Raw genomic sequence first — 27,523 nt, 5'->3', positions numbered from 1 at the left:
CGTTTTCACTGAGTAGATGCATCGAATTGGTTGAAATCGGACAAAATCACATAAGTGTATGGCGAGCTTAAGAGAGCGCTGTACCTGAAGTGCGAGAGAAGAGGGCTAGTGATCCTTCTAGGTTCAGGGCAGGGTGCTGGGGTATGGGGGCAGCATGAGAGGGGCAGGCCTGGCCCACAGGCATCACCGCTGGGGGTGGGCATCGGGTGCCCCCCTGAGTGCACTGGTTTAGGTAAATAGATCTGTGCGCATGCCATCTATTCATGCAGTGGCAGAGACATATGGGCAGGCTGTTCTAGCAGGGTGCTGCTAGCGGGGCAGCAAGAATTTTGCCCTTTGAAAAAACATTAAAAAAAAAAAAAAAAAATCAGCCAGGGCATGGCCGCCTTCTAAAATCAGCCTAGCGTGAACACTAAGGGCTGTTAGAACAGGAGGGTAGACGGCCCTGCTCCAAGGAGCTTACAGTCTACTCAAGAGCAGCGGTTCTCAAACTGTGGGTCTCGACCTTCTCAGCATGGGGTCGCGACTCCATGTTTCTGACCATCAGGCTGTTCCTCCACAATGCTGCCCTGTATGTGCTGTCTGCTGACCACACATGTGATGTGATGTGATGACCTTCTGCAGGGAATCGGGACATCTGTCAGAATGAACTTAGGTCTACAGTCATTAGGTCGACCCCACTAGGTCGACTGGCTTAAGGTCGACATGGGCCAAGGTCGACATGACTTAAGGTCGAATTTGCATAAAGGTCGACATGAGGAAGGTCGACTGGTCATAAGGTCGACATGGGTTTTTCACTGGTTTTTGGTCCGAATGTCGACACAGTCGACATGGACACAGTTGGCAATGAGAATCGGACCCTCGCAACGCTCGCAATGCTTCGGGCGCGGTGCCTCGCTGCGCTCGGCACACTATTTTATTCTCCCACCACGCCCTAGTGCAGGGCTGGGCAATTGCGGCCCTCCAGATGTTGAGGAACTACACATCCCAGGATGCTTTGCATTAGTTTTGCTATGTGGCCATGCTGAAACTGCTGCAAGGCATGCTGGGATGTGTAGTTCCTCAACATCTGGAGGGCCGCAATTGCCCAGCCCTGCCCTAGTGGATGGTAGGGCATGAAATACCGCCTGTCGGCACATGTCGGCTCAAAAAACAGTGAAAAACCCATGTCGACCTTATGACCAGTCGACCTTCCTCATGTCGACCTTTATGCAAATTCGACCTTAAGTCATGTCGACCTTAAGTCAGGTCGACCTTCCTGCCAGTCGACCTAGTGGGGTCGACCTAATGACTGTAGACCTAAGTTCATTCTAATAGATGACCGCATCCCCTTCTGCAGTAACTTCTTAGGGTCCTCTAATTATTTTTATTGTCTGATGGGGTCCCATAGTTTGAGGATTCCTAGGGAGGAATTCAATTGAACGAGAGCAAGTCTGATTTATCCTTAAATAGTTTATATTCAGAAAAATCACCAGACTTGCACCTTACCAGTACCAGCCCATGGGCCAGATTCTCTAAGCTTCAAAAGTGATAAACAGCCAGCCAATCAGCTCCAGTCTGACATTTTTCAAACACAATCTGGGACATGGCAGGTAGGAGCGGATTGGCTGGCTGTTTATCACTCTCCATTTTATCACTTTTGAAGCTTAGAGAATCTGGCTCCATATCCCTTAGGACTAATTAAGCAATTGGACATTTCCAATTAGCTTAGTCAGTAATTACTCACCTTCCAAAGAGAAGGTGAGCAACAGTAAGTGTTACGTTTGTGTGTGTCTTTTAATGTGTTTTGGTATGTGCGACCCCCCTCTTGTCAGTGCATTATTCCTCGGAAGCAGCAGCTGGGAGAACTACATCCCCCAGCAGTCCACTCCCCAGTGCAAAGATGGAGACCACTGGGCAGTATTTATTTTTTCCATTTGCACACTGCAGGGATTTCAATGCTGAAAACCCAGCAGCCAACTTTTTATTGTATACCATCGGAAGCGGGCATACCCACTCTAATCCCAAATTTGGTGCCAGGTACACAAGTTTTTTTTTTTTTTTTAACTCACACTCAACTGAATTCGCACCATGTTCTCCCTTTTAATGGTCTTTGTGTAAATTTATTAGGTGTGGCCACAAGATGTCCTCATGCCAGACATGTGAGTTTACAGACTAAGGCTGGTTTCACACACTCCGACTCCTGCCGGACGGCGAAAACCTGCACGGCCAGGGAGCCGTGCCGCACACAGTAGATTATCATGGAGGGGATGGCCACAGCCCGGCAGCCGTCCCTTCCAGTGGCGGGGTCCGGCTGCAACCGTGCGGCCAGGTCGTGGCCGTCCCGTGTGAATAGACACAATAGTGTCCATTCACAACTAATGTGTGCGGCACGGCTCCCTAGCCGTGCAGGATTTCACTGTCCGGCAGGAGCCGGAGTGTGTGAAACCAGCCTAAAGCTGTGTACACATGGGGGCGATAGCGATCGCTGGCGACCATATTGCCAGTGATGGAAGTGTGCCCCAGCGATAAATTGCCAGGTGCGCGCTCCCGTTTTCAGCCCCATTGTAAATCGGCAGAGGTTCCCTTTCATCAGCGACCATCTCTGGTCGCTGATGAAAAGGAGACACTGGGCAATATATTGCTGAGCAATGTATTGCTAGCAATATATTGCTGAGCAATATATCTCCCCCGTGTGTACGGGGCTTTTGGGGGGTATTCAATTAGTTTGGGTTTTCAGATTGCCTAAAAACTGAACTATTTAGACATTTTGCATTTTTCACTTTTTATTGGGTGAAAAGGCATTGGCGGAAAATGCCTCAAAAAGCAGCAAAGGGTCTATAACACGTGCGTCATTTGCTAATTCTCTGGGAGTTTTTTACCACTGCCACATTTTTTGCATAGGTGAAAATTCGGCCTCTATTTGAATAGGGTGAATCCTAGGCAGAAAGTCAGAACTTATTGAATACCTCCCTAATGGGCATTCAATAAAAAGTTTACAGAAAATGCCAGAGCCGCTCATGTGTTATAGACGTTCAAATAAAAATTTAAATTTCCTATAAAAAAAATAAAAATGGTAAACATTACTGGTCATTATGATGAATAAAAATGATTGCTTGGCAATTTTCACACCTATTTTGACAAGTTCTGTATGCACTCAAAGGGTTAAGCAGCAGAATGGGTGAAAGCTGTACCAGAACCTGGCTCCAACCCCAGTTCCCAGGATCATAAAGCGATTATATTTTACAGCCTGTACACAGGGCACTGAGGATCTGATGGACATGGACAGTGGATGGTGGATCCTGTGCAGTCTGGTGGGAGCCATTTGTGAGAGCCGTGGTACATTGCATTGGCGCACTGTAAATCTGACACCACTCGTAATTGCGAAAGATGCAAGCTTATGCAACCCGGCGGGTTGCTAATGACACGCACCCCCACTCTTCCTCCCAGTTGTTCTGTAAATGCAGCTCAGTTTAACTAGAACATCAATGACTGCGTGTACGGAGCAGGGAACTATACCTCCCAACTGTCCCGATTTCCACGGGAACGTCTCGGTTTTCAGGAATGTTCCTGAAACTCGGCAGTGTCCCGCGGCGGAGGGGAGTCATCCCCCCAGTCTGCGCACAGCATCTATTCCCGCAGTCAGAGGGGCTGGGGGCATGGCTATAGGCTCACAGAGCCTCTGGGCCATGCCCCCACAGCAGCAAAACAGGGCGTGGCCTCACCAAAAGACGCGAGTATAGGCCATGACTCCTTTTTGGCAAACCACGCCCCCTGCCTATTTCCTTCTTCTAGAAGCCTAAAAGTTGGGAGGTATGGGGACCAGATGACATCACTGAATTATATTGTTAAGGATATCGTTCCGTGTGTATTTACTATATCATTCGCTTGGCAATTCAGGGGAAATAACTGATGATATCGCTTGGGAAGGGTATCATACATTGTGTACGCACCTTGTGATTTAAATGAAAATAGATAGCATGTTTTTATCAGAACGTATTTATTGTTTGAACAAATAAACTCCCAACATAAGATGCTTAAGTAAAAGATAGTTTACTAAATAAGGGGCAGATGTATTAAGCCTGGCGAAGAGATAAACTGGAGATAAAGTACCAGCCAATCAGCTGTGTTTGAAATATGACAGTTGGAAGCTGATTGGCTGGTGCGTTATCTCCTTCCACTTTTTGTCCAGTTTATCTCTTTGCCAGGCTTAATACATCTGCCCCATTGACTCCTAGCCACACCTAACGTAACTTCCCTGGACCCAACTGCCGCCCTGTTCACTCTATCACTCATTCAAATATTTGTTTATACTGTAAAATGATGGTTTTAATTTAGACTAATCTCAGCCTGTAAACCAGGAAATAAGGGTGTCATAAAAATACTTATGCGGAGATAGAAAAATACTGATGGCACGGATAGTACGAGGGAAGAGACCCTGGTGAATAAGTTTTTAGCATTTTTTTTCAGATTTTACCCTCCACATAGACTGTGATTGGCCATTTGTGCCCCAAAGTGAGGTGACACGGTACACTAATTGGGGGTCCTCATTCTCAGGTGTTGACACGGACATCCCCATACCCCAAAAAAATATCAACCTAATATACCACATCCAACATCAACAATACATAACTTTTGGTGAATGGATCAAAGACAAAGGCTAGTTCGATCGTCAATATGTCGACACCAAAATGTCAATATTGGTCGACTTTTCTTCCTGTGACACCCAATTATATACTGTGTATAATAGTAGGTGACTGGGTGCCCTGGCATCAGACGTAGTGCCACGCAGTATGTTGGCAATTCAATTGCTTAATCATCCGCACAGCTCCTGTCACGCTGTGTAGCTGGGCACATGTGCCCCAGGTGCCCAGCTATTTATTTCTGCTGGCACCATCCCGAGGTGGCGAGAAGAAATCCGTTCACAGTTGGGCACCAGTAGTTTGCATGGGTTTAGCTGCTGTACGTGCCTAAAGCTGGTGCATTCCCCCATGCCCAGCGGCACAAAGAACTAAGGACCTTATTCAGCTTGGTGCTTAGCAAGTGGGTTAATGCCACCCCCTAGGCGAACGAACACCTGCCTCCCATGAATATACGCGGCAGCATGCGAACAGATGTGGACACTCACACATCCATTGGCCTGCAGGCATACAGGTGAAAAGGCATTTGATGGTTGCTAACCATCGAATGACTTTTACCCGTTCGTAGATAAGTCAGTCTAAGCCGACTTATTCACAAAGAATATGACGGAGAACGAGGCACTGACGTCGTGTGAGATTATACGCCTGCCCCGTGCAGGCTTCGACCTGCCTGTGTTCGCCCAGCGTATTTTTGAGCGCACCCACCATTTTTGTGGGCCTCCCCATGGCCACCAAAGGCATTCGCACAGCGGCCTTGCACATATTCACCTATACACACCCGCAGAGCCGCGCCATCAGTCCCCGCAGGCCAATTGATGCAGAATCATCATATAGCAGCTGTGCGTGTCAGAAAACACCAGTTATGGTCACCTCTGCCATTTACAGTAAACAGACATCTTATTGTTAAATAAGCCCAATGTGTTTCTTTTTACTCACTTTATTATGTAAAGAATTAAATATAAATGATATATACAATATTCTATATGCACAACCAAACTGTGGCCATACACTACTGCAACTTCCCATAGTCGTCTACCCCTTGAAAAATTGCTGGCAACCGTTCAATGTGTATGCAATGAGGGATTTTCAGCCCAGCAATTTTGCCCATCATCACTGCATCAGGGCCGCCAATAGGGGGTGCTGTGGGTACAGCTGTCACGGGCCCTGGCAGCTCATTTTGCCTACCGCAACACACCCCCCCCCCCCTCACTGCCTCCACTGCGCTGAACAAAGCCGGTCCCCAGAGCTCAGACTTATTCAACCCAGGACACCAGCAGCCAATAAAATTGCTGGATACTTGTGTATTATCACGGCGCCCATTGTGTAGTTTGCGTAGTGGTGTATTGAGAAAACTAATACACCACTATGCTGGCTACGTAAACTACGTAACTTGTTCTGGAGCTGTGATAATACACAATGCCTTCTATCCCCACTGCCCACGTCATACCCCAGTATCCATGTGGGCATGGAATTAATTTTATAAAGTGTGGCGTGCGCAGCATGCCACCGAGCCCGAAGCGTGGCGAGCCCCGCGGATACGCATTCGCTCGCTGCGCTTCGGGCTCGGTGGCTCGCCACACTTTATACAATTAACTCCACGCCCACGTGGATACTGGGGGTATATCATGGATAGTGGGGGGGAAATGTGTGTTGTGCTTTATACTTACCCTCCTCCGGCCCAGCCACCGCGTCCCTCACTCCCCAGCGGCAGCGTTCAGTCCCCCTCTTCCGGCAGTCACTACCTGGCACCAGCATTCAGTCCCCCTCCTCCGGCACTCGCAGCAGACAATGTACGCAATTAGCGTAGTGCCACTTGGGGAGCAGGGAAACCATGTGAAGCTCCCCCAGCGGCACTACGCTTACGTACATTGCTGGCGCCGGGGAGTGACTGCCAGAGGAGGGGGACTGAACGCTGCCGCCGGGGAGTGACAGTCAGCGGGGATCGTGATGGACGATGGACGCGGTGGCCGGCCCGGAGGAGGGTAAGAATAAACCACAACACACACACACAATGAACGACTGTATTATCACGGCGCCGGCTACGTTGTCAGCGCAGCATAGCCGGGCACCGTGATAATACACAAGTACCAAATGCTGCACCGGCTTTTGAACCAAGAACTCGCGTACCGGCAGCCAATCAGAGCGGCTGCCAGTACACAAACTCTGATTGGCTCACCAGCTGGTGCTACATTTTAATTGGCCGCCGGCATCCTGAGTTGAAGACGCCTGCGCTCCGGGACCTCTGGGCTGCAATTCAACGGAAGAGGAGATGGGGGAGCAGGAGCCGGGTTACCTTCTATTGTCAAGGTTTAGTACATAGACAACAGTCTGTGTAGACACCAGAAAGCCACCACTGAATACAGATATTAGGGTCTATGTACTAAGCTTTTGAGGTAGATAAAGCACCAGCTGCTGTACATTTTTAAACCCTGCTTTAAACATGGCATTTTGGAGCTGATTGGCTGGTACTTGATTTCATTGCAGGGCTCAGGATATAGACCCCATGGTTTAGTAGTATGTTATGCATAAAAGGTTAAAACGTCCTGGATTTCTGGTGTGCTGTCTGCAGAGTTAAGGTCAACATAGAGCACATAGACAAGATACCCTACCCATCCAATGAGGGCAGGATTGTGGCTTATGCCCATGGCATTGCCCTGCCAGCAGCAGAACCCTAAATGGCACATTTTATTTTTCAACCTCATCAGGGTGCAATTTTGATACGCCAATGAGTGACTACCATGTGTGCGGCACTACTTCATGGGCATTGCCCCTAAATGGATGGACCGCATAGAGTTCAAGTATGCCACTTATTCATCAGCACCAATGCCCAGGTGAAGAGCACCAATGCCCAGGTTGGAGCCACTCCCCCTCCCCTTATTGGGTTGTGTGCCATCACATAGGTAGTGACCCCAGAACACAGCTGCTTCCTGGGCATGACATGTGAGCTGCAGATGTCATACCTACAGGCCCCCACTCTGCAGCCCCAGCTGCTGCGCCTCCTCCTGCCCCCATCCTGTCCCCGGCCCGACCTCCCTGAAGCCGCTGCTGCTGGGCTCACCTGCTTATCTGGATGGCGGAGGCTACGGCGGGCTCCCGGTGCTGCGGCTGCTGAGCCATGGTGACTGCGGCTGCTGGAAGGAACGTGGCCGGCAAGTGGTGGTAGTGGTACGCCTCCTCCGGGATACCGATGCTGAGCCTGGGAGGGGAGGGAGAAGGGGCAGGGTGACACCTCTATAGCGCAGGACAGGTGGCTCCTCCTCCCGGGCACACGCTGCTGATGTGGGATTGCACTGTCAGTCTGGGAGCACGGGCACGGCGCAGACGTCACCGAGTCCGCCCATCTCTGGCATGTCGTTCCCTGGCCAGTGACGTCACTAGATGCCCGCCCCCTGGCTTTCCCCGTCTCTTCCTCTTTTCTAGCTGCTGCTGCAGCGGTGTCCTGTCATGCCGCTGCTGTCCGAGACGGGTTATAATGCAGCTGTGGGGGTGGGGGCGGTTTAGCACATGCTCAGGGGGGTAGGTATCAATAGTGACACCATATGGTCGACATGCTGAAAAGGTCGACGAGTTTTTTTTTGCTCTTTCATGCTTTACCATGTGCCCATGTGCTTGACATTATGTAGACCTTTTGCTTGTGTTGACCTTTCATCAATGTTGAACTAGATCATGTCGACTTTTAATTGTCGACTTAATGACCGCATACGCTCAGGGGCGGATTTAGGGATGAGGGCGCCCCTAGGCACAACAATAATGTTTACTAAGTAGGACAGTTTATAGGGGCAGTATCTGCATGTCCTATCCATTTAGACTCTATTTAAGATGGAATATAGTACAGTACAGTGGATATTTTGCCGTTATTGGTACATTTTGGGCTGACAGTACTATCACAGGCATCCAAGTGCCGCCCCCAAACATGTGCCGCCCCTAGGCACGTGCCTCACGTGCCTAATGGGAAATTCGGCTCTGCATACGCTCCCTTAAAGGTGGCCCTTGCTGTCTCATATTCCTCCCCGTCATGTGGCCTTTGCCGACTCCTAATCCTCCCATGACATGCGGTCCTTGCTGGCTCCTATTCCTCCCCTGACAGGCGGCCCTTGCCGACTCCTATTCCTCCCCTGACAGGCGGCCCTTGCCGACTCCTATTCCTGCCCTGACAGGCGGCCCTTGCCGACTCCTATTCCTCCCCTGACAGGCGGCCCTTGCCGACTCCTATTCCTCCCCTGACAGGCGGCCCTTGCCGACTCCTATTCCTCTCCTGACAGGCGGCCCTTGCCGACTCCTATTCCTCCCCTGACAGGCGGCCCTTGCCGACTCCTATTCCTCTCCTGACAGGCGGCCCTTGCCGACTCCTATTCCTCCCCTGACAGGCGGCCCTTGCCGACTCCTATTCCTTCCCTGAGAGGCGGCCCTTGCCGACTCCTATTCCTCCCCTGACAGGCGGCCCTTGCCGACTCCTATTCCTCCGCTGACAGGCGGCCCTTGCCGACTCCTATTCCTACCCTCATTACATAGGTGCCGATTCCGTGGGTGCTCAAGGGCCCGAGCACCCACAGGAAATAATGAGCACCCACGTGCTCGTAACTCCAGAGTCCCAATGCCGGGCCACTGTATTTGCTTGTTGAGCCTTTCAACAGGCTTGAGCACCCACCAGCAAAAACATAAATCGGCACCTCTGCCCCTCAATGCCTCTGCTGGTCTATCACACGTGCCCCCAATACAAATGCCTCTTACAAAATTGGCCATATTCAATGGGAGTAGGTGCAACGGACCTGCAGACATGAATCATCGGGTCCGAAAGCAAAGCTTTTTTTTGTGGATTTGAGCGCTTCTTAAGCTTTGCAGCCTTGGTTTAACACACATCAAGGTTTCTTTCAGGGTTTCAAGGAACTATCATACTTGTACTCTTGTGAATTGGTGTGATTATCAAATATATCGAGGTTTCTTTTCTGTCCCCACAAAACGTTTTAAAATGTATTTTTATTCACGTACAGTAAAATGGGAATATGATAATAATGACATAAAGTAAAAACAGCCTGTTCACCATAGATATTTCTCCCCACGGATTGTCTTTGCGGCCATCCACGTGTTCCGTTCGCGACCTTACCGGAAGTTCCCCTACTAGAAGTCGTTATAGAGGCAGCATGACTTCCAGCCATGTGTTTGCTGGCTTTCCCGCTAAGCCACCAGTGATTGAATGGCGAAGGATGGTCTTGTAAGAATTTATAAAATAATAATAAATTACTCAATGTTCTTCTCTAAAAGAACACATAAGCTATAAGAAATGGTAAACACTAAAAAGCATATTATAACTATATAAAAGGTTATAGAGAAATATATTAAAATTAATGAAACCAATTTAACTCAAAGTCCTGATTTAATCCCCCAGGGGTCAAAGTTTTTAGTTTGTTTATCAGCTTCATTTGCGCAATTGCCACATGTTTTCTATATTTTTAGTCTTCAAGTATCTGCAGATCCAGGCAGGGGTGAAGCAATAGTCCCTGCAGCCCCAGCGCCCACAAGTTACCCAACTCTGCCAAGCCACCGCGGGGCCTATTGCTAAGTCACTGGGGTTGGGAGATCCACCTAAAAAATCTCCTGCACCTTTTGGGAGATTAAGTAAGTACGATCTAAGCATAAACAATTATTACATGCATCAATATGACCAAAAAAAAGCTGAACACCACTTGTTATTAGCGCAAATATGAATCCATATATTCATATTATATGCAGTATATGCATTGTACTGTGTGTGTGTGTGTGTGTGTGTGTGTGTGTATAGATAGATATGTAACTGTGGGGCCAGGATTGTTCCATGTGGTAACCAGTGGGAGTTGTGCTGGAGTGGAACCCTTTAAGAAAGCAATCTCATTCAGGCCTCTTGGTGCCAATGTACCCAATTTGTGGATCCACATGGATTCTATCTGCAAAAGTTTTATTTTCCCTGATCACCCCCTCTAATGGATGGGGGAACGTGGTCTATCATACGTATTATAGTTGATACATTGGGTGAGATTTAATAGGATTAGAGATTCAGAAAGTGAGAGATTTGGTAAGAAATCTCCAGGTTGTTTTTTTAAAGCGGCAATCATTTACACTGCAAAATCAACTGGTTTTGCAGTGTAAATGATTGCCGCTTTAAAAAAACCCTGGAGATTTCTTCCCAAATCTCTCACTTTCTGAATCTCTCATCCTATTAAATATCACCTATAGTGTCTGGTCATGACAAAGAGGGACATTTACCAAAATGGATTCGTAGAAAAAAGGTGTATTCGTAGGGAGAAATACACCTTTTTTTTACGAATTTGTATTTTCGGGATTTACAATCCCAAAAATACAACAATTCGTAGTCCTAAAGATGGAACATTCGTATTTGCAGTTACAAATACGAATGCCCTACACCATATATAGGATACGACAGAAATCACCATTCAAAAGAATGGTGGTTTCTGATTTACTAAGCAGCCGTACTGACAATACGGCTGCTTAGTGGTGTGAAACACCCACGCAAATACGACAGGAAAATAGAACACCATTTTCCTGTTCTATTTGCGTTTTAGCCTGCACGGATCAGTCAGATCCGTGCAGGCTACAGTGTAAAAAAATAGAAAAATAAATAAATTAAAAAAAAAACGGCGTGGGGTCCCCCCTACAGCCATAACCAGCACCAGGCTGAAGGAGCCGGGGCCGGTAATTAAAAATCAGGGAACCCGACAAATAGGGGTTCCCCGATTTTTAACAACCAGCCCCAGGCTCCAGGTCCGGGGCTGGTTCCCAAAATACGGGGGACAAAATGAGTAGGGGTCCCCCGTATTTTAAGAACCAGCCCCAGGCACAACCAGCCGGCAGGGTAATGCCACAGCCGGGGGACACTTATAATATAAGGTCCCGCGGCCAAAACATTCTCCCTACCGACCAGTTAGCCTGGCCAGGGGCCCTGGGGGAGTGGGGACCCCCCCAATGAAGGGGTTCCCCCCCTCCAGGACTTACCTGACCAGGCTGAAGCCTGGTGCTGTCCTCGATGCCCCTGGGCGGTGGGCATCGAGCTGATAAATGGTGTAAAAAAAAGATGAACCTATTGTTTTTTACTGTGGCACTACAAGTGCCAGCAAGCCTCCCCAGCAAGCTGGGACTTGGAGAACCACAAGTCCCAGCCTGCTGGGCATTAAAGGGCCCGCTGGCACTTGTAGTTCTACAGTTAAAAAAATAGTGCACAAAACACACTGACACACTTTTAAAATAAAACTTTATTACACACAAAGCCCACACATACTAATACTTACCTATCTTCTTCCCATAGGTCGCCCTGGTCCTGTGTCGTCGTCTTCTGGTCCTGTGTCGTCTTCTTCCTCCATGTCGACCGTCGCTGTCGCCGTCCGGATCCGACGAAATCCATTTGGGAAGCTGTGGAAGGAAACCATACTCACCTGTCCCAGCGCGACGTAGTCCAGGTAAGGGTCTTTGCAAAAAAACAAACCGACAGCCCGAAACCAGACCGGACTGACGGAGACGCACGTGTGTTTGTTTACATCGTGCGGCTCCGCCTCCCGAATGCCGCTATTGGCCGCCTTGCGGCCTAGCAGCTCCTGATTGGCCGCTAGGCCGCAAGGCGGCCAATAGCGGCATTCGGGAGGCGGAGCCGCACGATGTAAACACCGTGCGTCTCCGTCAGTCCGGTCTGGTTTCGGGGTGTCGGTTTGTTTTTTTGCAAAGACCCTTACCTGGACTACGTCGCGCTGGGACAGGTGAGTATGGTTTCCTTCCACAGCTTCCCAAATGGATTTCGTCGGATCCGGACGGCGACAGCGACGGTCGACATGGAGGAAGAAGACGACACAGGACCAGAAGACGACGACACAGGACCAGGGCGACCTATGGGAAGAAGATAGGTAAGTATTAGTATGTGTGGGCTTTGTGTGTAATAAAGTTTTATTTTAAAAGTGTGTCAGTGTGTTTTGTGCACTATTTTTTTAACTGTAGAACTACAAGTGCCAGCGGGCCCTTTAATGCCCAGCAGGCTGGGACTTGTGGTTCTCCAAGTCCCAGCTTGCTGGGGAGGCTTGCTGGCACTTGTAGTGCCACAGTAAAAAACAATAGGTTCATCTTTTTTTTACACCATTTATCAGCTCGATGCCCACCGCCCAGGGGCATCGAGGACAGCACCAGGCTTCAGCCTGGTCAGGTAAGTCCTGGAGGGGGGGGGACCCCTTCATTGGGGGGGTCCCCACTCCCCCAGGGCCCCTGGCCAGGCTGACTGGTCGGTAGGGAGAATGTTTTGGCCGCGGGACCTTATATTATAAGTGTCCCCCGGCTGTGGCATTACCCTGCCGGCTGGTTGTGCCTGGGTCTGGTTCTTAAAATACGGGGGACCCCTACTCATTTTGTCCCCCGTATTTTGGGAACCAGCCCCGGACCTGGAGCCTGGGGCTGGTTGTTAAAAATCGGGGAACCCCTATTTGTCGGGTTCCCTGATTTTTAATTACCGGCCCCGGCTCCTTCAGCCTGGTGCTGGTTTCGGCTGTGGGGGGGACCCCACGCCGTTTTTTTTTTATTTATTTATTTTTTCTATTTTTTTTTTACACCTTGCAGCCTGCACGGATCTGACTGATCCGTGCAGACTGCTAGAAATAATTCGTATTAGCGGCCATATATACGGCCGCTAATACGAATCATTACACCATCGGAGGGTTACAAAGCAGTCGTATCTGACTGCTTTGTAACTGATCCTCCGGAACACGACTTTGCATACGACTTAAACAGTCGTATGCAGTCGTAGGGAAAATACCAATACGAAAAACTAGGTTTTTCATATTGGTAAATTTCCCCCAAAGTGTCTGGCCGCCGGTTGTTCACTGGACCCTTTGTTGTGGGTTGCCTTTATGGCCGACCGATGCAAAGCCATCTTACATACTGTAAGGAACAGGGACATGTGATGACATATATCACAGATCTACTTGTGCATGTTAAACGGTAGTTGATGGAAAATGTATTTCCCGAGAATGGGTGAAGAAATATAAATATAATTTATTGCTTTTGCTGCATTTTGCTCATAGTAATACCAGTCATTTTCAGCAATTTCTCATAGTAAATGAGAGTAAAGAGATGAGATAAGTGATTTCAGTTCATAATGAGCCCAATGCCGCTTACATGTCTGCTCTAGTGTTCTATATTGTTTCCCTATTTGTTGCCATCTTTAGGTACTGAGGGGCAGATTTATTAAGCTCGGTGAATTGATAATGTGGCTGGTACTTTTTCACCGGCCAATCAGCTCCTAACAGTGAAGTTACAGTTACAATTATGTAAAAAAAAAAAATTCTTTTTTTTTTAATGTGACCTCTAGGGGCAATGGTGAGCTGCAGTATACTCTATAGCTGTCTGGAGACTTAAACTAAATAAAAATGGTGTTATTTTAAATATGACCAGCAGAGGGCAGACAGTCTCCTATTGCTGCAGTAGTGACCGTCCACAAGTGTGTTTGTAATTCCTTTTTATATAAATAAAAAAAAGACTCTATTGCTAAGATGCAATGTAAACATTTGTGGTACGATTCCCAATCAATATCAGTTAAATCAGAGATAGTGATATTACTAAACCCAGGGTTCTTAGGGTCTTTCCCATTATACTCAAATTGAACATTTTCTTGTATGTTTTATGTACTGGGGAAAACATATAGGGTGAAATTTACTAATATGGATTCGTAGAAAAAAGGTGTATTCGTTCAAAATCAAACTGGTTTTGCAGTGTAAATGATTGCCGCTTTAAAAAAGTCAAGATATCTCACCAAATCTCTCACTTTCTGAATCTCTCATCCTATTAAGGGGGAAATTTACTAAAGTTTTGAAATTTGTAAAAAAAATCCCGAAAATACGGCAATTCGTATTCGTATTGATGTGCTATCAATACGAATACGAATTGCCGTATTTTCGGGATAGTAAATGTCAAAAATAAGTGTATTTCTGGATACAAATACACCTATTTTTTACAAATTTCCTTTAGTAAATTTCCCCCTAAATCTCACCCATAATTTCTACAGGACCTAAAATGACCTAAACTGGTTGTTACAACATAAAAAGATCTAATTACGTTAACCCTTTGAGTGCCAAGTGAATTTGTCCAAATAGGTGTGAAAATTGCCAAGCAAACATTGTTATTCATCATAATGACCTGATATATAGGAAATATAATCTTTTTTGCACAACACTTGATCGTTTGAATTTATATGACAAATGTGAGCCACGCTGGCATTTTCAGCCGATATTTTTAACATCACTCGCAGAGATGTTGGCACTGAAATGGTTAATTATATTGATTTAAAAGTATGAAAAGTTACCATGGAAACATGTAGAATTAGTCATTTTTAAGTGTAATTCATGTATACAGATGTGTCCTGCTACAGCCTTGCTGACTAGCGTACACAGACTCACAGCTGCTACACTTTGTGCCACTGGAGAAAATAGGTATAATTACAAAACTCCAGATGAACAGTCCGTACCCCCCTAGACGCACCGCTTTCTAGATACACAGAGGGTTAAAGACCATTGGCTGAAAGCGATGAAATGAAGGAGGTGCCAAACTCATGGCCCTCCAGCTGTTGTGGAACTACAGGTACTTGTGTATTATTTGTGCGCCCATAGCATCGCATACCACTAATTAAGGTATTCAATGGGACCCGATTTCCAGGCACACAGACCCACACTGTGCGATAAAATATTGCATCGCATCGCATGCCATTACAAATGGCATGCGATGCAATGCGATATTAAATTGTACAGGCACCCTGATGGGTGATTACTATGTTAAATGCACCCCCATTGTTAACACCACCCCCACTATCAACGGCCACCCGAAGTGTGGCGAGTGCAGCGAGCCTGTGAGGGGCGGAGGTACGCGTCCTCCGACCTTTTCATCCCCCACTATCCACGTCAGCGTGGAGTTGATTTTAGATAGTGTGGCGAGCGCAGTGAGCCACCGAGCCCGAAGCGTGGCGAGCGCAGCGAGCCCAGCGAGGGGACGCGGATTACTTCACATGTAATCCGCGTCCCCTCGCGGGACTCGCTGCGCACGCTTCGGCAAGCCACCGAGCCGAAGCGTGGCAAGCGCACACGGATGATTTCACATGTAATCCGCGTCTCCTCACGGGACTCGCTGCGCTCGCCATGCTTCGGGCTCGCCACACTATCTAAAATCTACTCCACGTCGACGTGGATAGTGGGGGTATGAAAAGGTCGGAGGACGCGTAACAATGGGGGTGCATTTAACATAGTAATCACCCATCAGGGTGCCTGTACAATTAAAAATTGGGTCCAAGTTGGTCTTATCGCATCGCATGCAATCGGATCGCATGTGATGCGATGCGATCAAAACTATGTTGTACGATGGAAATCTTGGGCACCCAGATAATACACAAGTACCGAACTACACGTTCCAGCATGTCCTGCCACAGATTTTACATAATGGATTGTTAATACTGTGCCAGCCCATGCTGGGACATGTAGTTCCACAACAGCTGGAGGGCCATGAGTTTGACACCACTGCCCTACACCATTGGAAATTTTTTAAAATTGCATAATTTTTTTGAGGAAATTCTAAACACATTTGTAATACCTATGATTTTTGGATCTTAATATTGCTGTCCATCAGAGAGAGACTGTCATTCTTCTCTGCTCGAATAAAGGCAGTCTGCTTCAACTGGGGTGTCCCTCTCAGCTCCCCACATGCCCTCAGACCAGCCAACATGCCATCAGATCCTCTCAGATGCCATTGGTCTTGTCAAATGCCTTTTATATGCTCATAAGATTTAGATTATCATAACTAGACATCTAAAAAGAAAAAAAAAACAGATAAGCATAAACAATTATTACATGCATCAATGTGACCAAAAAAAAGCTGAGCACCACTTTGGTATTAGCGCATATATGAAATTCAAATCCCACCATTTTTAGGCAAAATTCTGGGATCGGCCACCCTACTTAGGACCTCCCACAGGTCACGCTTTCCAGATCACCTGAAAGGTGCACTGTGTATCACTAACCTTCACATTTAAAAACAAGGTGACCTGGAAAACATGACCTGTGCGGGCTCCTGAGAAACGAGTCTGAGAACTAGATTAATAACCGGAATCTGTAACTTCCAGTTACCAATATATACTACCCCGTAGGACCTCCAGCATCTATCCATGTGTCCAGTAGGCCCTCTAGCATCTGTCTCCTCCAAGGCGGCGGGCATTTTTGGAGGGACATTTTCAGCAGATTCCATACAGATGGCTAGACCCATTGGAATCTGTAGGGACTATGCTCCCCCACAATTTTCAAACACAGCCTACAACATGACAGTTAGGAGCTGATTGGCCAGACATATCGCTCTTTATCCCCCTCGCGTTTATCTCTTTTTAAGGCTTAATCCATCTGCCCCAATGTGAGATGCCTTATGGTGGTACTGGCAGGGCCGGCGCCACCACTGGAGGGCGGCAGTTTGCCCCTCGCCCCCCTTGCAATGGGGGTACCTGCTGCACCATCTGGGGAGCAGGCAGGGGGTCCATGCTGGCTTCTGACAGGAGCCTGTAGTGGTGTCCTTGCCGCGTGGGTACCTGCGGCGCTGTGTATAAAGCTGGCGGGGGGGTCCCTGCAGTGAATAAGAAATAACTAGCGCTATCCGCCGGGCTATGCGGCGGCGCAGGAAGTGCTGCCGGGTTTGAAAACACTGGCCGCACGCTGATTGGCTGAGAATCAGCATGTGCCCAGTGTTTTTAAAACAGAAGTGCTTCCCGCGCCGCCGCATAGCACTAGTTATTTCTTATTCACTGCAGGGACCCCCCCACCGCCGCCAGCTTTATACACAGCGCCACAGGGTACCCGCGCGGCAAGGACACCACTGCAGGCTCCTGTCAGACGCCAGCATGGACCGCCCTAGCCCGCTCCCCAGACGGCGCAACAGGTACCCCCCGGTACCGGGGCTCCCCCACCCCGAGTCGCCTGGGGCGCTCCGGTGCCTTGCACCGGCCCTGGGTACTGGTTTATCAGCCCCGGTCTGGTGGTACAATGTTTTATATTTTAGTTTAGTTTCCCTTTACAGCAAATGTTTCAGACATCAGTACATGGCTGCATCTTATCTATAATAATGAGATTGATCTGAACAGAACTCCAGAGTGACTGACTCTATTGTCCCTGCCCATCCTGATTCTTGTAGCCCTTTGATCATGCCCCGTAGAAGTGATCTCTAGTCTCGTTTGGCCATCAGAGATAACATCATCAAAGCACAAAGGTGAATACAACACTAGCCCTAAAACATCCCCTTTATTACCAGTAACAACAAGCTGCGCTGATACTATTGTCCTGCAGGTAGCATCTTGTTATCCATGAAAAGTTACACTCATGGGATCATCTTGGCTTTGTAACCTTTGAACCAAAATCAATTCTGGAACAATTTAATTAATAGATATCTATTAGTGACCACAGGTATTTAGAGAGAAATTACCTGACCACAAACAAGATGCTCTTTCATTGCTGCATTGTCCAGGAAACGTTTAGACTATGATGTAACCGAACTGACCATTGTCTGAGCTATTCTGTGCTATAAAACAAATACAAAATAAAAAAAAAGTTAAAACAGCATTTTACAAATGCAGGATCGCTAACGCATGGGAGGACATTGAATAGGATGTGAATTTTAGTCACTTTCCAAAATCGCACAATATAAAAAAAATGTTTCCAGAATACGCATATTTAATGATATGCGAAATCTGGGCAAAAAGTTGCGATAATGAGCGATTTTTAGTCATGAAAATGTGCAATTTTAGTCATGAAAATGTGCAAATTTGAAGAAATGTGCGATTTTGTGTCTAAAAAATGGGAAAAAATGGCATGAGGTCCCCCCCTCCTGAGCATGACCAGCCCTGGGCTCATTGAGCCAGACCTGGTTCCAAAAATACAGGAGACAAAAAGCGCAGGGGTCCCCCAGTATTTCTGAAACCAGCCTCACTCTTGGACCGGCCCTGGTTCCAAAACTAAATAGAAACAAAAAATCTTGGACACTTTTTACATAAGGTCCCCCGGCCATACCATGGGGGAGTAGGGACCCCCCCCCAATAAAGGACTAAGCTATGTGTCTCCATGGAGACGCATTGACTAACCACGCTAACAGGCTCTATAGCGCTGGGACAGCGCTATTATAGAAGCTCTTAGCAATGCCGGAGGAAGCTGTGGGGTGAGCTGGCTGTGGAGGAGGGAGGGCAATCGCTGGACCCTGGTTCGGTAAGTATATTGGTGTAAAAGTGAGGTGTGTGTGTAATAAAGTTGTACTTTTCGGTGTGTGTGTTTTATTTAAACATTGTTTTTACGGGTGGACTACAAGTCCCAGCGGCCCATTAATGCCCCACATGCTGGGACTTGTGGTTCTCCAAGTCCCAGCATGCGGGGGAGGCCTGCTGGCACTTGTAGTGCACCTGTATAAAGCAATGTTATGTATGAATGATTTAACACTATCAGGCCTGCGTCCAATGGCCAGGGACACCGGTGACAGCCTCAGGCTTCAGCCCTGGATGGGTGAAGCCTGGGGGGGGACCCCTTTATTGGGGGGGGGGTCTCCACTCCCCCAGGTACCCTGTCCAAGCCTTGACCAGCCACGGTGCTCATGGTACGGCCGGGGACCTTATGTAAAAAGTGTCCCCCAGCTGTGTAATGACACCGCAGGCTGTTGGAGACTGGTGCTGGTTTCAAAATACAGCGGACCCACAGGTTTTTTGTCCCCCGTATTTTTTGAACCAGGACCGGTCCAAGAGTTCGGGGCTGGTTTCAGAAATACGGGGGACCCCTACGCTTTTTGTCCCCCGTATTTTTGGAACCAGGTCCGGCTCAATGAGACTGGGGCTGGTTATGCTCAGGATGGGGGACCTCACGGCATTTAAAAAAATAAAAAAAAAACTTTTACACATTTTTTAAGACAGGACCATGCAAAGATCTCAATGATCTGTGCATGGTTCTAGCAAATTCACCTGTCAGAACCTGGTCTACATGTGTGGCGATTTTTAGTAAGATTTTCCCGTCTTCGCATCTCATTAAATATGCGATTTGTATACTTTATACTGGGAAAACATCTGAATGCGAGTTCCGGCGTTACTAAAAATCGCACCTTCAGAATGTGTGAATTTGCAGCAAAATACATGTTTTTTGCCGCTTTTCACATTTCATTAAATATGCGATTTCGGAAATGTGCGATTTCGGCTGTTTTTGCTGAAAAAAATTGCCCAAAAAAGTTTTTGCAACTCATTAAATGTCACCCATGCACTGGAGGTTATAAATGGCAGCTCTTGTTATCACCAGTTATTTATACTGCGCGCACATACAGGTCGATTCTCCCTTATAGTGTATTCCAAAAACCGAAATATTCCGAAAATCATGTTTTTTCAGAATATTTGGGGGGGGGGGGGGGGGGGGTGGTACCCCGTCACCCCTTTTTTCATCCTTACCTCGTCCCCCGACGTCCATGGCGGCCTTCAGAATCCTGTTCAGTGACATCTCCGGTCCCATGGGGTGCATTGTGTGAGTGCGCGGGCGCGCTGATGATGTCACTGGCGCACTTGTGCAATGCACCCCTGGGACTGGAGCTGCTGCTGAAGAGGATCCTGAAGGACGCCTGGGGACACCGTGGACATCAAGGGGCCATTGGGGCACCACCAGGGGACCAGATAAGTATGAAAAAAAAATTCCAAAATCCGCAAAGATCCCTTACCCAAAATGCTTGTGGTCCTGAGCATTTCGGATAAGGGATACTTAACCCCTATTACGCAGCTGCAGTACTGTACAGATAATATTTAGTCACTGATTAGTCCATGTTCCAGTGGTGCTCTTTGGGGGTAATTCATTACCGCTCACCAAGCAGTGGTCCTTCGTTGCTTGCTTTGCAGTCGGCTTAACGCCATCAGGACGGCTGATCGCTCAGAGGCCACCACACACACAGAAATGTTTGAGCCTTCTGAGCCACAATAACAATCAGGGCTGTTCTGTATCGCGGAGCCACGCATCGGGGTTGCTGTGTGTGTGGCTACACACAGAGCGATATTCAGCCACTTTCTGAGTGATTATGTAAAATCGCTCAGAAAGTGGCTGAATGTCGCTCTGTGTTTAGGGCCCATAACTCTTTCTGCACATGTTACATCTGCCCCACCTGCAGTGCAGCATGGTTTTGCCCATTTTGAGAACAAATTTGTACTGCGATCAGGTCTGAATAAGCTTTTCTACTGAGAATCTTGTGGCGTATAATATTTCGGATGATGTTGACTTGCCTCCCTTATCTTACAGTGGTTCTGGTTACAATTCTGTAACACTAGGATTAAGCTTTTCTCAGTGGAAGAGCTTAAATCTAGTGTTACCGAATTTGTGGGGCAATAAAAGACCTATCCGTGTTCATGTAGAAACATCATACAGTAACACGCTACATCTGGCACTTCTACTTATTGAGCGGCGCCGCCGGGGCCTCTTCCAAACAAATATTTCTTTGGTTACGTCAATAACCTGCCCTAAGGCGCTGGCACAGACTTTAAATGCAATCTCTCTGCCACTCGGTGATACATGTGTTGAAGTGTGCTTTCTGCTATGATTGTCCACTGATTATGCCAGAATATCTATAGTACTTCCCGGAACGCATGCACGCAAGCACTTGGTGGTGTATTGCGCACCCTGATACTATCGCGTGCTATTGGAGAACCCATCGCTTATTCCTGCAAACAAACAAGTTTCAACTCAGAATAAAGAAATCACTTGTTACAATCTTCATCTACAAAAGCGGCTTTGCTGAAGATACATTTTCTTGTGTCACCTTAGGCCTGACAGGGCCAACTACTGCTGTTCGATGGGATCTGCTTGCTACATACAACCTGGGAATAGGACAAATCTCTCACAATATAGAAACTCCTCGTTGATATTTTCCCATATACTGTGTGTGCAGTGAGAACTGGCCAGGCTAGCCCCAGGCCAGTGATGGGAACTGTATACACAAACAACACCGTTCTTGTTTAAACCCCCTTAGGGCCTTTAATTTGTGTTTTAATATGGCAGCAAACCGAAACTGTGAACGTGGAGCCCCGCCCCAGACGCTAAAGGTAAATAGCTTTTAGCACAATCTTAATTAGGTCTAATATAAATGAAAACTGCTTTACAATATGATAGATGAAAATTTAATTTCTACAAAAGATGCAATATTTATAGAGGGTGGCCCACAAGTAGGTATATAGTAAGGATATGTCATTATTCTTTCTGGTAGATTATGTCTATTATTATTATAACTTTATTTATAAGGCGCCACAAGTGTTTCGCAGCGCCGTACAAAGGAACAATACAGGGAGACAAAACTTGGCATAACATTGAATAAATAACAAAAATACAGTACAAATAAAGAGCACCACAGATCAATACACATTACAGCTTGGATATAAGTAGTGAGGACTCAATCAACATACAACTAGAGGCTAGATGCCAATGATGGAGATGAGTATGCGGACAAAGATGGTCACTGAGTGTTGGAGTATAGGAGAGCTGTGAGTGAAATGTGAAGAGAAGAGGGCTTTGACAACAGGAGGGAAGAGGGCCCTACTCAGAGGAGCTTACAATCTAGTAGGAAGGGGAGACAGACAGATTACAAGAGGTGCAAGCAAGTGGGTGGTAGTTAGATAGCAGGATGTAAACAGGCAAGAGGTCGGAGGTCGGACCTCGTATGTCTAACCATCTTTCTCACCAACCTGACCTTCGTAATAGGATCATCTTCAGATTTCACCTCCTGCAGATTAGGGACATAAGCAAATCAATGTACCTTCTCATTGGGGAATGAATCAATATTCTGACATCCTACAAGTCTGACAAAGAAGTTTCAGTACTACTGATTGCACACTCCAGAGCAGCTATACGTACACAGTAAAGGGAAAGTCACCTAACCTTAACGCAAATCAGGGTTGCATACCCTCCAGGCAGTGCCAGATTAAGCCTTCGGGGGGCCTGGGGCCATTCAGACAGGGGGGCCCCCTTGCACTTGTCATTAATGGTCGCAAACTGCATGGGAGAATATTACACTGTGAAAACTCAGAGTAAAGGCAGTATAAACCTGGTCAATGACATATACATACATACATACATACCACATGAAAAGCCTGTGTTTGTTCCTCTGCACCTTACTGTAGGAGATCTCACAGTCCCAGTGCTGTCTCTGATTAAAAACCCTCCCATGACTCGGCTGCTGCTGCTTTCCTCCATGTAATGAGCTCCACCAATCAGAGCTCAGCACAAACCTCTCAGCCTCTGCCCTCTTGTGCAAAGTGTCATGAGACTTAGTCAACTCCCAGTAATGCACTTGTGCAGTCAGTGTGCTTTGGCACCTGATGCTCAGCACCATTAATCATTGTTACATTGGCAGATAGGCAAAGCTGCAGCACTACCCCACTCCCATGCACAAACCTTTAGCTAAATTTTTTGTTAAAATACATGCCAACCACAGGGTGCCCCTAGCTAGAGGGGGGCCCAGGGGTACTGACCCCTTTTGCCTCTGCTTTAATCCGGCCCTGCCTCCAGGAATGGCCAGGAGGGTCCTGGAAATTGGGGCCCCCGGAAAGGGGGGAAACCCTCCCGCATAACTCCCCCCCCCCCCATCTCCCGCAATCCACCCCTCGGCAGGGGGGGGGGAATGGCACAATCGCTGCATTTTAGCCCCCACGTGCTCGCCACGCTTCGGGCTGACGTGGATACTGGGGGTGACGCAAACCAATGGCAGAGGTGATTGCATCACATGTCATACTAAGCACCCATCACATGTCATGCCATGTGTGCTCCATGGGTGCTTATACAATGAAATATCGCTTCGCATCGCATCTCATCTCATTTGGTGCCATGCGATCTATGCGATATTTCATTGTATAAGCACTCCTGTGAAGTTAACATGGATATCGTATCGCATCGCACATCACTATAGACGGTACGCGATGCGATTCGATTTTCCTACGCAGAATAGCCCACTAAGCTATTTGCTTAGTGGGTGCAGTGATAATACACAAGTACCCTGCCTCTTTTCCACTCCCGGAGATGGCCCGCCCCCCTGTCTAACAGAGCTGGCTGCCCTCATATAGAATAATAGGTTCACAAGTATTCCCACTGGAGTCAATCTCCTTGCCCCCCCCCCCCCCCCCCCAACCGCTTATTACCGGGATTCAGAAGAGGTGGGGAGCATCAAAAGGGGTGCCAGTATAAACCACCCTAGGACCAAGAAGGACCATTTAATGATCAGACTGTCCACAACTGTCATATAATAACGCAGCCACCCTGAACCCAGCGAGGACATCGCTTATTTTTGGGCAATAGAGATTTCATTGATATATACAGGCTGTACGATATTAGTCAACTCCATCTATAAGGAGAGGTCTGATAATAAAATCATCTGGTCCGACTGCACCCGATCTGGCGGTTAGTCCGCTCAAATACGGATACAGGTATATGCAGATTGGACAAAAAATATAGAAGGGACATGTCACCTTTTACCTTATTTACAAAGGTCCCCCCCCCGCACTTCTCTAGTGCAGACATATATAAAATCACCACCCAGTCGTGAGAAAGATTACATACTACTGAACAGTATAGACGTTGCTCACATGAGGAAGATTGACACTGCAATATAGTACAATGCCTCTTTATTAATCGTGAAACCCTATAAACCCTAGTGGCAACATTATTGTTTGCTTAAACTGCAACATAATAGCAGTAGCAAGCAGCAACTATTAATAAAGGTAATAAGCCAAGAAATACATAATAAGCTGAAACACACACACGTTCATCCTTTTCTTCTCATTTTTAAATTTATACACATTTTTCATTTCTTTATCACATTGTTCTATCTTTTAATATTTCACTCTGAGACAAGGTCATATGGTCTCCTTCTGATTAAGAGACCTTTTTATGTGAATAAATAAAAGTTACATTTTACGATAAATATTTGATTCTCAGTGCACCCAACAAAATACTTCTTTTTCTCCTTGCCCCCCCCCCCCCCCTGAACCCCAGCAGGCATGCGAATGGATGATTTGTATAATCATCCATTCGCAGCCTTGGGTGCGGGGGAGAAATAATTCCATGGTCGGCGACCTCTATGGTGTCTCAGACCTGCATGCATCCTGTGCGAGGATGGGGCGGGCAGCTGACATCCGCTTACATCAGCTGCCCGCCCCCTGCACCCACATCACCGGGCAATTTGCATGGGAATGGCCAGCGTTCTCATGGGAACCCCTAATTCTTTTTGGAGGAGATTGAACTGCGCAAGAAAAATTGTGCATGTGTGTACGCGCATATCAGCTGTAGTTTGGATTCAATCGGGAATAAAGTCGATTGAACGCTCAAATGAAAACTAGACTTTGTAGGTGTGTACCCAGTTTAAGCCATAAACGGCAGCAATTTCAGGGCCGATAGCACCATGTTGATGGCTTGTGCGATGCAATGTGTGTGATTTTGTTCCAAATCGGGAGCCTTGGACTGCGAGGGAGCTGCCGGGGAAATGAATTGGATCGTGTACTGGTCGTCCTAATGCATGGCCAGCTCTACAGGAATCAGCTTGTCCAAGCTGTCAATGCACCCAGCTGCTGGCCAGGCTGAGAGTAATAATAATGATGGGCCTAATTCAGCATAGATGGGTATGGGTCATAGGTCGACAGTAATTAAGTCGACATTCAAAAGACCACTATTGGTTGACACTTGACAGTCTAAGGGTCGACATGGAAAATATAGACATGAAAAAAGTCAACATCAGTTTTTCATGTTTTTGGTCTATGTTGACATGTCGACACGGTAGTGTACCGCATCTCCTCGCATGGCTCGTTCGCTCGCCATGCTTCGGGCTTGGTACCTCGCCACCTTATTATATTCTCCCTTTATATCCACGTGGATAGTTAAGTATGAAAAACTGCCTTAAAAAAAAAAGAAGGAAAAACTCATGTCGACCTTTTTGATGTTGACCTTTATGTTGACCTTTTACATGCCGACCTATTGCTCTTGTCTACCTTTTTCAGGACCCTAAAATTGTACGGCCAGGCATGCGCAATGTGGCCGATGTGCGCGCATATAATGGGTGAATTGCGAAGCCGATGATTAGCAATCCATGCCTATGTCTGGTAGGGTACACTTAAAAGGTCAACATGCATTAGGTCAACCACTGAAGGTCGACACAAGAGAAAGGTCGACGTGGCATTTGGTCCACATGGTCATTAGGTTGACACAATAATTAGGTCGACAAAGGGAAGGTTGACAGTCAAAACGTCAACATGGGGTTTTTCGCTTTTGAGCCGACATGTGCCAACAGCTTTAAAGCTGCTGATTGGCTGTGTATGCAGAGGCCCGCCTCAAAGGAGTGTCTATGAGTGATGTGCAGGCCAGACCTGTTCAGTGTGATACACTTTCACACTGCAAAATTATCCCATTTCAATCCCGGGTTGTTACCGGTCTATGCAGGTCGACGTGCGGGGTGAAAGGGCCATGTCGAATATCCCAGGTCCAGCAAACCGGCAATCTGACCTCATTTCAAATAATTGTTATTCCCAGGTCAGACCCGGATTGCTGAGCGGTGTGATCAGGTAACTTGGGCCCCATTCATTTCTATGGAGGAGACAGCAGTGTCACCTCAGTGCTGACTCCTCCCCTGCCCCTGTCTGAGATGCCGCCGTTCTGCCTCCCACCCCCCCGGTTTCGGGAAGCAGGCGGCCAGAGCGCTGGCGTCGGCTGTCGGTGTAGCGTATCGCTGGGGAGTGCTGGCGTCGGCTGTCGGTGTAGCGTATCGCTGGGGAGTGCTGGCGTGTGGCAGGAGTCAGCGGCAGCAGCAGATTTTGAAAAAATAAAACATTTCAAATACTGGACGACCCTCAAATACTGGACACCAATCAGAGGGTCTCCCAGTGTATTAAACTGTTTTTTTTTTCTTTAATTCTGACACTGACTCTGACCCTTGTCGCCGGCCAGCGCTCTTTCACAGTGCTACGCTACTCTGCCGCCCACCGCCAGCCATCTTCCAGCACCATATGTGGCATTGCAGATTACATAAGACATCAGGTGCTGGAAGGGGATACGGTCATTGGGTCTACAGCAACTAGGTCGACAGACAGTAAGGTCGACATGGGTCTAGGTCGACATGGGTGTAGGTCGACAGGTCTTTAGGTCGACACAAGCATATGGTCGACATGGACAATGGCGACAGTCAAAGGGTTGACATGAGGTTTTTTGTGCCGACATGTGCCGACAGGCGGTATTTCATGCCCTACCATCCATTAGGTTGTGCTGGGAGAATAAAATAGTGTGCTGAGTGTAGCGAGGCACCATGCCCGATGCATAGCAAGCATCCTGCGTGCCCTGGAGCCGGTAGTAAGCGTGCCTGCAGATCTGTATATGGCACCCGTTCCAGGCATGGGTGGCTGTTGCACTTGCAGTCAGCTGACACGTGTGGAGTGATCCCGGGCTTTGCAGCCCAGGATTTTCTCACGCTTCTGAAGTAATTATACAGACTCATTAGAAATCCCTCAGCTGCCTGTGGCCTCGCCTGGGAAACGCCGAGTGAAACTGCTTACTCAGTGGGAGTGGGCCGCTGGGCCTGCTCACCTCTACAGTTGCATGTCTGGGCAGCTCACCTACAGTACATATGACATGGCTGAGACATCATGGTTAGCCTCACTCCCAGGCGTGTGTCCTGAGCTTCCTGCTCACTGAGTAGATTCTATTAGACACACACAGAACACCTCGCTGCATGGTGATGCAATGCCATGTCTGTGCACATTGCTGTAGCGAGCACACCTGCACATAGCCGGGAGATCTGTCTGTTGTATGGTAAAGTCAGGGATCTTCTGTTGTTTCAATGACTAATGGCAAGATGTGCCTTGAAAAGTGATAAAATGGAGAGTG

General features: G+C 47.6%; 1 protein-coding gene across 6 annotated transcripts in view; it reads right to left on the bottom strand.

Moving 5' to 3' along the window:
• The window catches only part of ACOT7 (acyl-CoA thioesterase 7), a 163,235-nt gene extending 155,305 nt beyond the window's left edge, over window positions 1–7,930 (bottom strand). For 3 of the 6 annotated variants that reach the window (XM_083162982.1, XM_083162986.1, XM_083162983.1), the window contains exon 1: window positions 7,678–7,928. Coding sequence is in view for 4 of the 6 variants with exons in the window: in XM_083162986.1 (XP_083019112.1) it covers window positions 7,678–7,736 (59 nt within the window). In the remaining 2 variants the exon portion in view is untranslated. Of the gene's footprint in view, window positions 1–7,677 lie in introns of all 6 variants that reach the window. The other 3 variants (XM_083162987.1, XM_083162984.1, XM_083162981.1) reach the window with 3 other exon arrangements.
• Window positions 7,931–27,523: the final 19,593 nt, after the last annotated feature.

Source organism: Crinia signifera, chromosome 19, assembly GCF_055691185.1.
Source record: "Crinia signifera chromosome 19, ASM5569118v1, whole genome shotgun sequence".
In the NCBI taxonomy this organism is placed as follows: domain Eukaryota; kingdom Metazoa; phylum Chordata; class Amphibia; order Anura; family Myobatrachidae; genus Crinia; species Crinia signifera.
This window is presented reverse-complemented; position numbering and strand designations above follow the sequence as displayed.